Here is a 16960-nt window from a genome sequence, read left to right as displayed (position 1 = left end):
GGACTCCCTGGGGTATAGCCCAGGCTCCCCCACCCCTGCCCCAAAAAGTGATCTGTACCTCCGTGGCTGAGAAATTCCCAGTCCCGTGGAGCAGGCAAAGGACTTATCTGAGGCCACTCAGCCAGAACACTCTCTCTGGCCAGAATCCTCTTCTCTACTCACCTCCCTTACAGATCAAGGTCAGGGAGAAGCCGGGCGTTTCAGAGGTGCTGAAAGCTCAGCCTTTCCCAGCGAGTAAAACAACTACAGCGTGTTCCATGCCCATAAAATTGGCAAGCTTTTGGTTTGCTTTTGCACTTGGTGGTCCGTCTTTCAGGCTGGCCCCTGTGCAAGTATTTGGAGTCAGATGTGGCTCTTGGGTTCATTCTCCTCCAAATTCCAGCTGACCCCTTGGCAGTCACCTCTTCATGGCCTCTGCATTCAAGACTCCAGACATAGCCATTCCCCACCCTGTCAGGGCTCCCACGATTCTTACCCTTGGTCGGAGGTCATTGGACTCACCTGTCACTCCTGGCCATCACAGTTGACTGCTGTTTTCCCAGAATGGGACTGATCATCTCCTACCTGTCAGCACCCAGAGGCATTTGGACCGTGGTCATTTTTTCCTTGCTGGACGAAACTCCGAGCCTGAACTCAGTATCCCCCTTTGTCCTTGTGGCTGGTTTTACTGGACAGAGTCTGAATGTCTCCGTTTGTACTGGGCTAGAAATCCCATGCACCCTGGGGATTAGATTAGGACCTCAGCCCAGGAATATAGGTAGTTGAATGCGTGTCTTTGAAGCGTGCGGCCTGCTGAGTGTCTTTTGGCGAGTGTATTGAGTTCCCTGTTTCTACTCCCACGTCTGTCAGAGGAGGGTAGGAATTGAACACGCCTCACGGGCGTGTGGGGATGCAGCGAGCATAGGAAGAAGGAACTTGAGTGTTGAGGTCATTAAACCTGCATGGCCTTGGCCAGAGGCTGGGCCTGCTTCGGAAATGGTGCTTTACTCATCGTCCTTATCTCAGCCCCTTCTGGGGCCAGACACAGTACTCTGGGCCGAGGGACACTGGGGGACCCGGAGGCCAGGCCTGTCCCACAGCTCTGTGTGTCAGAGCAGCTACCTCCGACCTATTGGGTGTGGGCTTGGCACTTCTCCGAGTGGACTGTGGTCGGGTAGCCTGGAGAAGACCCTGCTGCTGTCTTTGTTGGGGTGCATGCTCTAAAGCTTAATGGGCCTTTCACAAACTGGGTGGCTGGGAATTTCTATCAACTTCTCGTACACTGTACCGTCCACCCCCATGTGGATGGCTCAGACACCCTCTGCAGGAGTGTGGTCTGGGCACTTGGGTTTGAACTCCAGTCCTCTGCCTAACGGGCCAGGCACCCCCCACCCTTTTGGGTCAAATGGGCGCTTGGCCCGCTCAGAGCACTCCAGGGTCACCAACAAGGTTTCTGCCCAGCAGGTGGGACACAGAGAAGGTGGTTAACGAGGTTAGTCCTTGTGCTTTCCTGCGGAGCCAGTTTAAAGGAATTGACTCGTGTTCTCATAGGAGGCGAAGCCCAGTCCACGCTGGGACACTGGCCACCTGCCTGAGCTCCTGTCGTCAGGCCCTTTCTCGTGTGGCCTGGCGCAGGTTGGCCGTGCCTTCCCTCTAGATGGGCTTTCTTCTGTCTTCCCGTTGTAGAAAGAATGAGGCCTCGCCTGCCGTCGCGGTCCCTGCCTCCGAGGAGGGACCTGGCAGGCTGGGCTTTGGCTTCCAAAGAATAGCTTTGCGTTTTAGTATCTCTTCCCTCCCTGGACTCCTCCAGGGATGGCTTCCTCTCCAAAATCTTTAAAAGAGGCAGCAGTCCCGACCACACAGCATGGGCCAAATTTTCCTAGGAGGTTTGCAGAGTTGAGGGCACCGTGGGGGGGGGGGGGGGGGGGCTGACCTGAATCAGTGTATCGGTAGGATTATCTGCCCAAGGGAACAGGGAGCCGATTCAGCCCTTCACCGACCTACTTTCTCACCTGATCTTTGTTCTTTATTCTAACTGGTATTTTTGATCTATAATATTTCGTACTTTTAAAGTATACAGGATCTTACTTTGATAGATTTATGGATGGGAACGTGATAGCGGATGTAGCGACATTTGTCACGTTACGTAGTTATAATATGATGGGATGTCGTTGTCTGTATTCGTTGTACCGTGCATCAGGTCTCGGTGGTTTACTTGCAGGTTTGCATCCTGAAGCACTGTCGCTCTTGTTCCCCACTCCGGCCAGTCCTTGGGAACCACCAGTTGACTCTCTGGTTTTTACAGGTTTATTACCCTTTTTAGATTCCACACATAAGTGATCTTGTATGTACGTCCGTCTTTCTCTTGCTCCGTCTGACCTCTCCAGCATAGCATGATGTGCTCAGCATCCATTCATGTTGTTGCAAACGGGAGAATATCCTCCTTTCCTGTGGCTGAACAATATTCTATTGTGTGTGTATATTTGCCGTCTTTTTTATCCATTCGTTTGTTGATGGGTGTTTGGGTCGTTTCCATGTATCTTGGCTGTTGGGAATACTGCTTTGATAAACAGGAGGGTGCATATATCCACTGAGCTCCTGTTTTTTCATTTCCTTTGGGTATATAGCTGGAAGTGGAATGGCCGGATCCTATGACGGGTGTGTTTTTAGTTTTTTGAAGAACCTCCATACTGTTTTCCATGGCGGTCGGACCAATTTACATCCCCACTGACAGTGAATATGGTTTCCTTTTCACCACTTCCTCACCAACACCTGTTGTCTCTTCTCTTCTTGATGAAGGCCATTCTGACAGGTGTGAGTTGATACCTTGTTGTGATTTTGATTTGCATTTCCCTGATGAGTACTGAGGCCGAACATATTTTCTTATCTGTTAGCCATTCCGATCTCCTGCATGATATTTGCTCTACACTGTGGTTCTCCCAACTTCCATTTGGCTTCCTTGACCTTCATGCTCGGATCGTGCATGGACCATGGGGCCTGGGAAGCAGACAAGAAGTCCTCACTGGTTTTTGGTATCAGATAATGTGCTTTGCAGATATTTTCTTCCATTTCGTGGCTGTGTTTCTCACATTCTTGGTATTGTCCTTGAATCGCAAGTTTTAATTTTGATGAAGTTTGATTTATTTTTTTTAAAGATTTTATTTATTTATTCATGAGAGACACACAGAGAGAGAGAGAGGCAGAGACACAGGTAGAGGGAGAAGCAGGCTCCATGCAGGAGCCTGATGTGGGACTCAATCCTAGGTCTCCAGGATCAGGCCCTGGGCTGAAGGCGGCACTAAACCGCTGAGCCACCTGGGCTGCCCGAAGTTTGATTTATTTTTATTTCCTTTTCTTGATTTGTGCTTTGGTATCATAATCCAAGATCATGAAGATTTATGCATGTGTTTTCTAAGAGTTTGGCCACGTTAGCCCTTAGGTTCAGGTGCTTGAACCATTTTGAGTTCAAATTTCTATGTGGGTGTGAGGTAGGGATCCAGCTACAGTCTGCTGCATGTGGAGATCCAGTTGGTCCACCACCATTTACTTCTGCTTTTGCTTTCAGGGGGAGCTGAGCTAGATGAGGGGGCCTAGGCCAGGACAATGGGAAAGCCACACACCGTGTATTGCATTTGGCAACCAACCCATCATCCAGAGAAGATAAACCTTTTTTTTAAAAGAAAACCAGCATATATTAAAAGAGAAGATTTTTAGGCATTTGGAGCTAATTTTTGTCCCCAGGATCATACAAAGCAAGAATTCTAAAACTGTTTCACTGGAGCCTTGCTGGTACATAGGAGTTGCGGCGGGGGGCGGGGGTGCTTCTTAAATTTATGAAAGAAAAATAATGCTTGTATTCCATAATTGATTAGCCCATGTTATCAGTCTAGAGCCTAAATGTCATTAAACATGCTGCTGTTGAGTGTTTTCCCCCCCGTTCTGAGACTGACTTACACAAAGAACTTTCTAGTTGTTTTTCATTTGAAGGAAAAAAACAGTCTGTTCACTTTTACTTGCTCCCTCCACCGCTCAAGGAACAGGAAGGTACAGTGCAGTTAAATTTAGCCAGATAGCGGTACGCAGTGTATGAATAAAACAACTTTTTGCCAAATCGTTAGGAGAGCATAAAATCAAACCTGTACACGCCCGTCCCCACTGAGAAGGTGGGCGGCTCTGGGGACATGTTCTCCTGAGAGCAGTTGAGAATTGATCCCGGGAAGGGTTTGCCAATGTGAGTGGGACAACTTGTTGTTTAAACAAGATTGCCGTGGGAGGAGGAATCCTGGTAGGCCGAGTTCGTATGAAGAAATGAAGGCTCAGGACAGGAACGCTGACTTTTGGGTCCTAAATGCAGGTACCTGAAGTGCTGGTGGGGCCAGGGGGTACTGAGTGTTCCCAGTGCCGATGATACGAAAGCTTGGCTTCCGCGGGCTGGGGTAGGTGGTGGATGGAGATGGCTCACCAGTGTTGAGAGAATCCAGGCCTGAATCAGCCCCGTAAATAGAGTGATTGTCACCATTCTGGAGCAGATGACAAGGATTATCCCATCTGAAGTCCTGAGAAGACTCAGAGTAATTCCCTAATAAGATGAACCATCTTGAGGCTCAGAGAGGTTAGTACTCCTCCCCAGGTCACACAGCAGGGCTGGGACTCGAAGCCCCCCTGTCTGGCTCCAAACCAGCGATTGGTCGTTGTGCCATGGTGAACCACCAAGCACAGTGCTTCAGGGCCACCTGGGAAAATCAGTGGTGTCAAGCTGGGAAAGGGGACACCAGCCCAAGCTGGGGTCTGTGTTAGCAACAAAGTGGGTGATGCCAGAGGAGTCCCCGTGGTGCTCTGAGGCTCATTTCTCCGAGTAGGACATTGGGGTGATGGGCTCTACTCGTCCCCAGACACCCAAGGAACCATGTCACACAGGTCCTGGCCCAGGCTTTGCTCATAGCCAGACTTGGTGCCCTGCCCCCTGCCTCTTAGGAGAGCCGAGGAAATGAATTCTTCCCTGTGCTTAAAATGGAGCATAAATGTTCTTTTGTCCCGAGGGGATTAAGCCTCGTTGTGGGGAAAAGCTCTAACACACAAGGATGAAATTGAGGAAGGGAGAAGTAAGCCTGTAAGGAAAGACGGAGCTGGGTGGGAGGCCAGAACGCAGCGCTTTCCCTGCCCTCTGCACCCGGGCTTCCTAGCAGCCCAAGTAAGGAGGGAAATGAGATCACTTCTCACCCTGTGCCCCAGGTGGGAGGTGGGAGCGGGGAGCACAGCGCCCTCAGGCTGCTGCTTCTGTCCTTGTGGCCAAAGAACCCGCATCAGCACTAGATGCACAGTGTGCGTTCCCGTGTTTCCTCCCCACTGTGGCCCAGCCTGCCCCTCTCCACTCAGGGGCTCTGTGACTCGTGACAACTTCCTGCGTGTCGTCTTCTAGTTTTTAGAAAACGTGAGTGAAAATTTTCAGCAGGCCTCACCGGGCCGCAGTTGCTGAGGTCACACGTGCGGGTTGGGGGCCGGGGGGTGCGGGTGGGGGGAGCTGTTCCTACAGCTGACCTCTGGCTTCCTCTCCAGGCCGTCTGCGTCCTCCCCGGACCAGCCCCGCGGCGGGCACTGCCAAGTCCAAGGGGAAGTGGCTGGAGAGGTGGGCAGGGTCGCCGGCCGCGTACGGTGCTCAAAGCTGACCTCTCCGCCTCACCAGCTTCCCCACTGGGGATTTCTCTATTAGATGCTTTTTATTTGATGGAATAAATATGACTTTGCGACGGGTTCTAGTGTTTCCCTGTGAACTGGGCTTTGAGCCTGGAACACTTTAGAAGTCATTAGGTTTCCAGAAAAAAAAAAAAGTTAACAGAGGAGACGAGCAGGGAGGGGACAGCCCAGCAGCTGTCGTGCTTGGGAAAATCAGCTTCGCGGCCACTCCGGGGCCCTGAGGGCGGCACGCTTGGCTGCTGGCCCGCCGGAGAGCCGGCCTGTTAGGGGGTCTTCAGAATCACTTTCCTTGTTGGCTTTAGGGTCACGTGAAAAAACTCGAGTTAGCCGAAAGCCTTGGGCTTCCTCTGTGTCCCATCCTGGCCTTGGTGGCCGTTGTAGCTAAGAAACAGGGCACTATTTTGTTTTTATGGGCACGGGGCCCGGGCAGTGTGGTCAGAGGAACAAGTCCGCCAGGGGCCTTTCAGGAGGACAGCGTGTCGTCGAAGGAGTCCCATCTGATTCCGGGGGAGGATCCAGTGACTGATGCGGTGAGCCCCGGGTGCCCGAGCTGCAGGCCTGCAGGGACAGCATCCTCTCAGGGCTTCTGGGTTCACGGGTCCCCTGAGCACCTGCCCTGCTGCTGGCTGCTGTCTCCTGTCCTTCGGAAGGAAAGGCCCTTCCAGGCACCGGGAAGAGTGCAGGGTGTCCTCAGCCAGGTCAGGGACCCACCGGTCCAAGGGCTTCCCTGGCCCCGTGGGTCCCAGACAGTTGTCCCCCCAGACTGTGCCACAGCCCCTACAGCGTGTGATGCCCCTGTGCGTGCTCCCGCGGGGGGGAGGGGGGTTGGGGTCGGAGAGTCCCTGCCGCTGGTGGGTGACTGCGGCCTCCCAGGCTTCCTGCAGGGTCCCGTCAGCCTTGCGTGAGCCGGTGACACACGCAGGCCGGCACGTGGGCGTGCAGAGCTTGCCTCTGCCAGACTCTTCTGGCAACCGTCCCTTCTTTTCTCATCTTTATTTCATTTTTCTCAAACATCCCCTTCTGTTGTTGCCATGGGCACATTTTTAGAACTTGAGAAGTACTTGGATGAAACCCCCAGTGGCTTCTGCCGGTGGTCCCCACGCTGCGGGCAGGTGGGGCCTTCGCGGGGAGTCAAAGGAGGGTGGGAGGGAGGGAGGGTGCAGCCCTCCTCGGCCTCGGTCCGCAGGGAGACCAGCGGGGTCGGGGCTGGCACTGGACGCATGGAGAAGGCCCAGGAGCCAGGTCCGCCGCCCCGCGCCCCACGTCTGGGTGCTCCAGGCACACGGGGTGCACAGCTCCCATGTCCTTCCATGAGAAAGGGCTCTGTTGTGCAGAACAGGCTCTGCGTGGCTGGCTTGCAGCCTTTGGGGTGACTGCTCGGGGTTTGCACCCCCGTGACCAGCAGCAGTTGCTCTCCCATCTGGGACGTGGCTCTCGCGGTGGCAAAGCGCATGTCCTAGAGAGGCAGCGACATCGCCCGTGCCACGTGGGTTGTTGACCGTTCTGTGCTGGTCACACAACGTGTGAGGTTGGTTTTGCACGGTGCTGACGTGATGTCCGGCGCCGTGAATGAGCTAAACGGGCCGGGACCGTCGGCGGGACCCGAAGGAGGTGAGCAAGGCGGCTTTCTCAGGGGCCGCCCTCTGAAGCTATTCTGGGCTCAGCTGGGTTGCCCAGAGCTTCTGCCAAAGGATGTGGAACACGCCCCCCCCCCCCCCCCCAGGCTAATTGAAAGCCCAAAGAAACAGACATATGGTGACTGGTAAACACCCTACACACTCAGAGTATTTTCTAGGAAAAATACTTGGTGTGGGGAGCTCTGGGCGGCGAATTCTCGCTCTTACCTCCGCGCTGTCGACGAGGCCTGATGGCCTGACCATCTCCCCAGTTACTATTTAGAAGGCACAGAACTGTGTCCCGTCCCCCGTCCCCGTCCCCCTCACCCCCCCAAATCTGTCCAGGCGGGTGGAGACTGGCTGTGAGAGACGCAGCATACAGAACAGCCACGTCGGCCAGGCCTGGCTCTTGGTCTTGTCCCTGTAGCCCCGAGCTGGTCAGAGCTCACTCCTCTGGGCTCATCCAAGGCCTTGGGGGAAGCCCTTCTCTTCCTGAGCCCGCATGTCTCTGACACCAGAGGCCCACGGACTCAAGGCGCAGAGCAGCGGGGACACGTGCTGGAGGCCACCAGTGGGTTGCTTCCTGTCGGGGTGATCTTGGAAAGCACGTGTCGGTGAAGTCCAGGGGTTGATGCATTTAGGGGGAGAGGTCAAGAGCCAAGCCGGCATTTCCTGGACCAGGTTTCCTATCAGCCAGGCCCATGGTGTATGTTGGGTCTTAGGGCACTTTGGTGAGTGACCTTGTGTCCCTGAGAGTGGCTTGGGGAATGGGGACCGTGCACCCGCAGGTTGCTCACCATTCTCTGACTTGTCTGGACACATCCTTTCGCTCTCCAGCCCTTTCGGTTCTGAGGGCTCTACAGGCAATCAGCAGGAAAGAGGGACTCGGGTGGGCCCCGGGCTAGGTCCCAGCTTGGAGGGTACCAAGGAGAGAGGGGTTTTTCTTCTTTTGGTGCCACAAGATCGGGTTGAGTGGTACCACCAGCCTGAGGTTCATCTCTTGGGCCACAAAATCCGCAGTGACCCCAAAAGGAAGAGTCCATTCCTGCTGTGAGAAACCCCAGGTGAGGATGCTTGCTTTTTGTGACCATATATAATTGACAAGCGGCCACTGTTGCCGTGGAGAGGGGAACTTGATGGCCTTGCCTTATCCCCTAAGCTGGGATCACCCGTCTGTCATCAGACTAGATGGGGCCCAGGCCAGGGATTTGTGGCTCCGTCCAGTGCGCAGAGCATGTTGGGAAAGTTGGGAGGTGAAATGTGACCTCACCCAGATGGGAAGGAAGCCAGTGGCTCCTTGAACCAGGGGCTCAGCTGTTCCCAAGCCCAGCGGCTGCCCAGACCACCTCCCCCCCTCCCTCCGCACTCCAGGACCACCCACACGAGGCTGGCCTTTGGGGAAATCCAGAACATGAATCACATTCTACCACAAACAGAAGCAGCTCCTGGCATCCTTGGCTGCTTTGCTGTGGAAATGTGTCCCGCAGCGGCCTGCTCAGTTCTCTGTCTTGTCCCTGTGGCCCTGAGCTGGGTGGACCTCGGTCCCCGGAGCCCATCCCTTCCCCGAGGCCGGTCAGCCAGGAGGCGCTACGTGGGTGGTGGTCAGCGTCCCCCCAGTGGGAAGCAGAGGGATCACCAGACACAGGGGCTCCCTGGGGGCTGGGGGGCGGCAGGGCATAGGTGCTCGCGGCCAGGCAGCAGTATGAGGGCTACCCAGCGGCCCACGGGGCCAGCATGTGAGCGTCCCAGGGATGATTTCCAGCAAGCGATAGATGGTTTGGTTCTGGGTTTTGTGTTTAAGCCCTGGTAGAAAAGAAAAGCCTGTCCCTTTTCTGTTCAAGGTCCCTGGTGTGGCGTGGACACTGAACAGTTCAGGCTGCTGGGACAGTTGCTCTGGGTTGCTCTAAGGAACCGTTAAAGCAACAACAAATGCTGGTCTTTCTGGAGGTACAGAAGTTCTTGTGTTTTTTTTTTGAACTGGATGCTGTGGTTCCCACCAGTGTAGACCCCTGCTTCTTCTATTCACACGTGTGCGCGCGGGTGTGCACACACACCTTGGGCGGGCAGTGGTCACCCGGCAAGCCTCGGGGGTGGGGGCACGGCCCAGGCTCCCAGGAGCCTCTGCGCCTCCTGCTTGGCCGCTTTCTGTCCAGCTGTTACCTGAGCCACAAAGGAGGTGGCCTGAAGCCACCTCCCTGTGAGGCCACGACCCTTTAAGATCCATCTTTTATTTAAGAAGCTAATCTACTTACCCTGTGGCCATCTCTCAGCCGAACCTCTGGCCGACTTCAGAGGACGCTAAAATCAGGGCCAAGGAGTGGCTTCAGCCGGGCCCCTCCGTGGGGTCGCCCTCAGCAGCCCGGCCCGTGGGTGCTCGGCGGGGCGGGGGCGGGGGGCTGGCCAAGCCCGGTCTTCCCACACTCGTGGTGTTTCCCGGCAGCTCTCTTGAGCGAGAGCTCAGGCCTGTGCCTGTCGACTGGTAACGTGTGCGATGCCGTGGTCACTAGTGTGGTCCCAGCCCCGGAGGAACACGGCCTCGTGGACCCGCGTGCACCCGGGTGGCCCGTGCCTCTGCTGGGCTTCCCTCCTGCCTGGAGCCCTGGGGCCTGACGGCACAGCCCCAGCCAGTCTTATCCTGGAAAGTACTTCCCTCCTCCTTATCCCCAGGGCCATTTTCAAGCCAGGTGGTTCTGTTTTGTTCACCTGGCCTGGGGGAGCCCTTGGTGGTAGGGGGTGGTGGTGGTGAATTGAATAGCCTTCTGCTGGGAAGGTCCTCGATGGCCCGCTGCAGAGCTCAGGTCAGCTGGGCCCTGTCCCCTCCCTGGGTCTCGGTGCCCATGGAGTGAAAGGTCGAACAGCTCCCTTCATGACACAAGGCTCCCAGGGCCCCAACTGGAGCTTAGCACCAGGGAGAGGTTCTGGGGTGTTCCGGGGTAGAAGTCCAAGAGCTGGGGGCTCATCCAGAAAGTGACAAGACGGGAATGCTGTTTCAAAAAGCCATTGTTAAGGTCTCACCTGCAGTGGCCGGGCCTCGGGGCGGTGCCCCCCTGGGTCCACGGTGGGGCAGAGCAGCCTGGCCCTTCCCCAGGAGAAAGGTACCCTGACCCTCACCCAGGGCTGCCTGTGATCTTGAGTCCCATGAATGAGCTCGGCCCTGGGGGAACTCTTCTGGGTTTTAAAAAAATGGATTTGATCTATCCTAGTAAGACCTGGGGACAAGTTTCCAGGGGTTTCTGCAGCATCAGCATGGGTCACGTCCATGCTGGTGTCATTGTCAGGTCGCAGGCACACCATGGGCTCCGGCACACATGCACATGTATGTGCACACACGTATGCTGACACACAGGCACACCCACCCTTGCCTTCCTGAGCACACCAGTCTGCTATGCCGACTCTCCGGGGCCGCCTGGCCCGCAGACAGCTCTGCGCTTGGCTGTGGCAGGGCAGCCTGCAGGGCCCCTCACTGTACCCCCCCATCTGGGCCGGCAGGGCCTGTGCTCTGTGGTCCTGCCTCCCAGGTGCCACGCACAGGCTCTAGTGTGAGTGTGGAAGGCCGGATGCCCACCCTGAGGGGCCTTGCCTTGGAAGTGATGCTGCATCATTATTTCTGCCACTTGACACTTGACGTTGTTCAGAGCAGAGCCCCAGGCCAGCCTGTTTCCGGGGGTGGGGAAGTGTGCTCTGCCTCTTGGGGGCAACAAGGCCATGTCGGGAGGGGGCTGCGTTCACAGAAGGCAGGTGTCCCAGGCAGTCATCGAGCAGCGCCAGGTGCAGCTTGAGGCTCTCCAGTGTGAAGGAGGCTGATGCAAACGAGGGAGCCCCCCCCAGGGAACCCAGCAGAGCACAGGGCAATCCAGGAGCCACGGAGGAGGTCATGGGACCCCTGGTCACAGGCCTGGAGGGGGGAGTGGCATCGGAGGTCCAGCTGCACACCGAGCTCTGCTCCCTCGTGACTGTCACCTTCCTTCCCCAGTTTTTAGAGGGGATTGGGCTCACTCAAGTGTGGCAGGCAGATGTCACCCAGCCTTGCAAGGTGGCTCGCTGGGGCACCGTGGTGACCACAGACCCTGAGGCTGAGAGTCCCGAGATCCTTCCGTTAGTGCCGTCTGCTGTGAGTGCAGGAAGAGGAGCGTGTGCTTGTGCGTGCGCGTGCGTGCCTGGGGCAGGTCTGCGTTCTCCTCTTCAGTCCTGACTCCGCTGATGTTTGCTTGAGGGCGGAGCTGAATCTCGAGATGCTCGGATTTAATTTCTGTGCCGCAAGAGGTGCCTTCCACCTTCCACCGTTGGCCCCGGTTAAAACTCAGTCTGTGTTCTTGGTGGTGAAGCAGCCCGAGGGGAGAGCTGGTTCCCTGAGCCTCGGGAGCTCCGGGGGGAGCCAGGCCCGCCTGGAAGGTACGCGGGTGGGAAGGAGCGAGGCTCCGGGGGCCCCGGCTCCGGGGGCCACTGCGGGGAGGCGCCTCTGGCCTCGGCTTCCTGGAACCGACCTGACCGAGGCCTCGGTGGGATGCGCGCTGCGTGTGCTCCAGCTGAAGCCGGAAACTGCAAGAGAGACGAGCCGAGAAAAAACCGATCGGGTTCTCCGTATGGGGGGGGGGGGGGGGACCATACCTGCACATCGCCAGGTTCTCAGGATCCTCCCCCGGTGGAGAGGCAGGCGGTGGTGTGGACACGGAGATGAGGTTTCTAACGGTAGCTGCGTGTTTTTTAAGCCTTAAAACAGTGCCACGCTTAGCAACACGTTTTATCACAGTCGCTGCCTCGAAACCGTTCATTCTTGTCGGCTCCTGTGTTCTTTCTCGTGAAAGACAAGAGTAGCTGCCGTGGGCGTGGGTGGTGCCTCTGGAGACGGGAGGCCACGTGCCTTTGCTGACTTTCCAGACCCACTTTCTGAACAAGCTCCAGCCAACTGCACGACAGTTGTGGTCGAGACCCTGTGGCTGGCAGTTTAGAATAGTTTTCACTACGTGGATAAACGTGTTTGCAGGCAAGGGGGGACCTGCCACCTGGTCACAAGGCCCCACAACAGCCTTCCTGAAGGGGTTCTGGAAGCCCCGTGCCCTGGGGTAGATGCCCACCCCTCCCAGCATGGCCATGTCTGCCAGTTGAATGCTGCGTCTCGGGTACAGGTTCATTGATCACCCAAGGTCAGCATCTGGTCCCCAGTTTGGCCCCAGTCAGGAGTTTCAGCTCTAGATTGTGGAAATGCAAGCCTGTGAAATACGCCCCTTATCAGACCCTAGATCTGATCCTGTGTCTGGCCTTCTAGAAATCGGGACTGCTGAGCCCAGCCGATGAGGGTTGGTTTGTGCAAGGTTGCAGGAAGTGACTTTTCAATTGGGGAGCCACCTGCATTTAAGGGGAAGCTGTTCCTGGGGTGGTGGGCGACGCGCTCAGACCCTTGCAAAGTGGTCGTGGCTGGAGAGGCTGTCAGGGCAGACCTGGGGTCCTTTCCCACCCACTCGGGACTCCGGGAGTGGCTGCATCTCCTCTCCCCACCTCAAACCACTTGCCCACAAACACGGGAGCCGCAGGTGCTGCCTTCTACCTTCCAGACCACCTTACAAGTTCTGGGAGCTGGTGACACATTTGATTGGTCCCGAGGCCTCTGGCTGAGCGTGCAGGGCAGTGCGTTTTGTTGCAGATCGTTCTAAGGCCTGCATGGATCTCTCGGTTCTTTCCAGGTACTTACCCTGGTGTCAGCTGCCAGTACAGCTGGTGCTGGCCCAGAGGGTCCCAGCAACTGCCTTCGGGCCCCAGAGCTCCCAGCTGGTTTCCACCCGCAAGGGCTCTTTGGCCCCTGAGCAGCAGTGAAGATCTTGGTGCGAATCCGTGCTGCTTGGCAGGCCCTTTCCCCGCTCGGTCCCCACATGCTTGGCTGGTCCCTGCCGGGCGAGCCAGGGGGTGACCCTGACCAGGTGGACTGTCATCCCAGATCCTGGCCAGCCCAGCTTGGGTGTGTTCTGGCTGCTGCGGCCTAGCAATGCTTCAGCAAAATCTGCTCAGGTGTCAGAAGAAGCCTCTGTCTGCTCCTCAAACACGTTTATTGCAGCCACTTTGCTTTGGGGTAAGACTACTTAGTTTCTGAAATCTTGAAAGAGCAAAATCAGAAAAGCCTCCGGCAGTTTGGTCCTTGAATTGGCAAGCGGCAGATCTTCAGAAACAAGGCAGAGTTGGTTCTAGAGGAAGCACGTGCGCTGAACCTAACGCCGTGTGTCCAGGAAGGCCCGGAAACGGGTCTGAACACCACAGAGCTGCTTCGTGCGGCAAGATCAACCCATCTCCCCCTCAGTCCCTCTGCTCGGGGAAGCCTGTCCCGTTAGGACAGGCACAGGTCGCCTGTGTGGCCCCGGGAAGAGGCGGCTCCTGAGCAGTCTGATGCGATTCGGTCAAGGTGGCATTGAGGTGGATGACCGGAGAGCCACCGGTGTCCTCCTTCCCTCTTCCCCTTCCGAATCCCAAGGGCCTGTATGGGCTTGTCTTTCCCTGGACCGTCGGCCACTCCCAGCACGACTCCAGCAGCATGGCCAGGTGTCGTCTTTGCTTTTCCACCAAATGTCTAATTTCGCAGTGTCCTCGTGTGCAGCTCCAGCTGTAGGGACGCCGGGCCCGGGGTCGGCCGGGGTAGCTGGCCTCGAGCCGGGGCGCCGCATCCCTGCTTTTGCAGAGTTGAGCCTGGGACCAGCAAGTGATGCCACCAGGGGCACCAGCTCTGCCCTGCGGAGTTCATGCTGGACACGTTGAAGGGAATGTGCTGATAGACTTGTGTGCGCGTGTGACGTGTCCACCTGCAGCTGGAATCGTTCTCGAATAGAAGGCAAGGTTGCAGAGAGGGAGCGGTCGTTTTGCCCAGGGGGCCGCCAGGACCCTCGGCGCCTCGTCAGCAGGTGTTTTCCTTGGGCTCTGTTGGGTCCCTGGGTCTTTGGTGTGCTCTGTGGTCTCCCCGGCAGTAAAGTGGGGCCGAGAGGAACATAGCCGCTTCCGAATGTCAGGCGTGGGGTTTCGGCAGCGTCTAGCGATTGCTACCCTAGCTTTTGGTTGCAGACCTCAGGTTTTAGTCCATTCTCGTTAAGCATTCACTGTGCCTTGGCTTTCTCCGCCTAAATTCCCCTGGCTGGAGAGGTCATGGGGGACTCCCTCCTGGGCCAGCCCTGCCTGGGTACCCCATTTCCCACGGCCCCTTGAAAGGTCATTTACGGTAACATGTCAGTTGTATCCTCGTATACTAGAAATCCCTCAAATTGTCAGAAGCGCTGAGAGACGCTCAGTGGATGTGAGGCAAGATGGAGAGTCTGTTTACAACCTCACCTCGCTGGCGTTTCCTGGGTTTTCTGGGAACCTCCACCCCAGCTTCTGCAAGGCTGCAGAGACAGCAGGTGCTGGGCAGGGTGTGGCTTGGATTTAGCTGCATTCTCTGGTGTGTGGGTACACGAGACCCCTCTGGGACTGAGGGAGCATGTGTGGCACAGTCCCCTTGTCAATAGAGGCGACCCCTGACAACGTCCTGGCTGGGCTTGCTGTCGTCCTCTGTACTGGGGTTTTGTGCTGCTCCTTGGGGCTCATGCAGGACACACGTGAATCTCACCCACTCCACCACCCACGCAGCTGTCCCCACAGCATCCGTCCCCAGCAAAGCCCTTTCCCGTACAGGGCTTGCAGCCCCTGTCTGAGCCCAGGGCCTCAGCTGGGAGCCCCTGGGTCTCAGCTGCCTTCTGCATGGCCGACCTGAACGAGGGCAAAGGGTGGGTTTCGCCAAAGAGGAGGCCACCCAAGCCAGGGAGGGGGGTGATCGCTAGGCAACCTGGAGCTTGTTGCCCAGGTAACGGGATCCATGCACTGATGCTGTGGATGGACATCTTGTGACGAGGCCCCTCGGCCTCTCCAGATGTCTTGGATGGCTCTAGATGCCTGCCTTGTGCCTGCCCATCGTTTTTCTCTGTGGCTGCTTTTTAAATTAAAAACTTGGATTTCTTACCATGATCATGAACCCTGTGAATGGTGTCGGATTAACACTTTTGGCCAGCACCTTCGGAGTCCAGTCAGGGTGCTCTGCACCCTGTAGGAGGGACACCCTGGGGCAGGCGGGTAAATCTGCCCACATAGTCCAAGACCGCGGGTCCCATGGGAGTCCGATCTGGGCTTGGTAGCAGCTGCAGGGTGGGGCCGGAAGAATCCGGTGGAAGAAATGAGGCTTTCGGGATTTGGTCAAAGTCTCACCTTTTTCTTGGCGAAAAGGAAGGACAGAGGTATGAGCTTTAGCATTGGCACATCAAGTTGGCACTGGCTGTGCCCATCCGCTCCAGCCGCTTACTCCCCGGGGCCCTCCCCACGCTGTGCCTCGGTGTCCCTGTCTGTTAAGGGGGAAGGGGTGGAAATGAGAGGCTATAGGCCACCGTGTGAAGTACCGGCCCTCACCTCCCTCTGCAGAGTCGGGGGTAAGGTGGTGCCCGGGGGTCCTGATGCAAGATGGCACCCTTGGTCTTTGGGGAAACCCCTTCCATTTGCCCACAACCACCCTGACCTCTTATGGGGCCCACCTGCCAGTTAAGCCAAGGAGAACGTTGGGGCCTCGGCTTCGCTTGGATGCCCTGCTTTGGGGATCCAGGTTCTGGGTTGGGCAGTGGTTTTACCGCCACTCACAGGGGGGAGGGACCGTGATCCCTTGTGAGTCCCAGCCCGGCCTGGAGAGAGAGGCGCCCGGAGGAAACCTGCTCCCTGGCCCGTTCTGAGGCCGCGACAAAAGGCTTCTCTCTGCTTCTTGTTCAAAGAGAGGATTGTCCGAGCTGCTGCAGCTGTGGCGCAGGTGCTGTCCCGGGGCAAGGCCGCTGCAGTGGCCGTGTGGGCACCACGGGGACAACCTCCCCGCCTCCACGGCCACAGCTCCAGGTGGGGATTTCGCTTTCAGCTTCCGACACCCAACGTGTCGCTGAGCGATGAGCCAGGGGGCCAGATAGGGGCTTCAGTGTCCGGGGCCCCAGCCTGGGCTCCTCGCTGGCCATTTCAGGGCTGCTGGGGGACGAGCCTTCGGGACACCACACAGCTGAGTGCGGCCCAGGCAGGTGGGTCCTGCTCTTGTCTGCTGGAGCCTGTACCCGATGCCTTGCGATCACACGGAGGCCACCTGGGCCGGAACATCACAGGCTCCTGGCAGGGGCTCCCCGAGCCCAGTCACGCCAGGGGGGCCGCCAGACGCAAGGACAAGTAGATTCTGTGCAGGAGGAAGAAAACAAAACCGAGCCTGGCCTTAGTGTGGCAGCCGCTATCTGAATCCCTTCCCACCTCTGAAAGCACACGATGCCCAAAAAGCTCCCATTTTTACTCGTAGCCAGGGACTCCACACATGTGATTTGTCCGGAAAATGGAAACTGTCCCACCCTGGCCACCTGGGTGCCACGGTCCCCCTGCAGGGGCTACGAAGTCCCAGACTTGCCAGCATATGGATTGGAAGGGAAGGGTTCTGTTGGAGAAAGTGCAGGCAGCCTGGCCCACATACCTCACGTGGCCAAGTGGCCTGGGGCACACGCTGCTGCTTCCCCGTTGGGGCTGGAGATGGTCCTGCCGCCCCGTTGAGCGTCCTGCAAGCAGCTGCGCTGGGTTCGCGGAGCAGCTGGGGGATCTGCACTCAGGCACGAGTAGGGAGGACTGGCCTGGCCCTGGGCTCCCTCCACCCCCCT

At 57.2% G+C, this 16960-nt stretch overlaps 1 protein-coding gene and 1 long non-coding RNA gene across 12 annotated transcripts in view; one reads left to right on the top strand and one right to left on the bottom strand.

Annotated features, from left to right (window-relative positions):
• Positions 1–16960, top strand: part of CTBP2 (C-terminal binding protein 2) — a 157158-nt gene that overhangs the window by 127063 nt on the left and 13135 nt on the right. Inside the window, exon 1 of one of the 11 annotated variants that reach the window (XM_026010689.2) lies at positions 11448–11681. The exons of the other annotated variants lie outside the window; for them this stretch is intronic. Coding sequence (XP_025866474.1) covers positions 11522–11681 — 160 coding nt within the window. The 5' untranslated portion in view covers positions 11448–11521. Of the gene's footprint in view, positions 1–11447; positions 11682–16960 lie in introns of those variants that run through there. 11 annotated transcript variants of the gene reach the window in all.
• On the bottom strand, positions 13312–16952 carry LOC140595744 (uncharacterized). Its single transcript, XR_011997614.1, has 2 exons — positions 16780–16952; positions 13312–16494 (listed from the first exon to the last, which is right to left on the bottom strand). It is a non-coding gene; the product is annotated as an uncharacterized lncRNA (long non-coding RNA).

Source organism: Vulpes vulpes, chromosome 15, assembly GCF_048418805.1.
Source record: "Vulpes vulpes isolate BD-2025 chromosome 15, VulVul3, whole genome shotgun sequence".
Lineage (NCBI taxonomy): Eukaryota > Metazoa > Chordata > Mammalia > Carnivora > Canidae > Vulpes > Vulpes vulpes.
The sequence above is the reverse complement of the archived record's forward strand: the minus strand, read 5'-3'. Positions and strand labels throughout refer to the sequence as shown.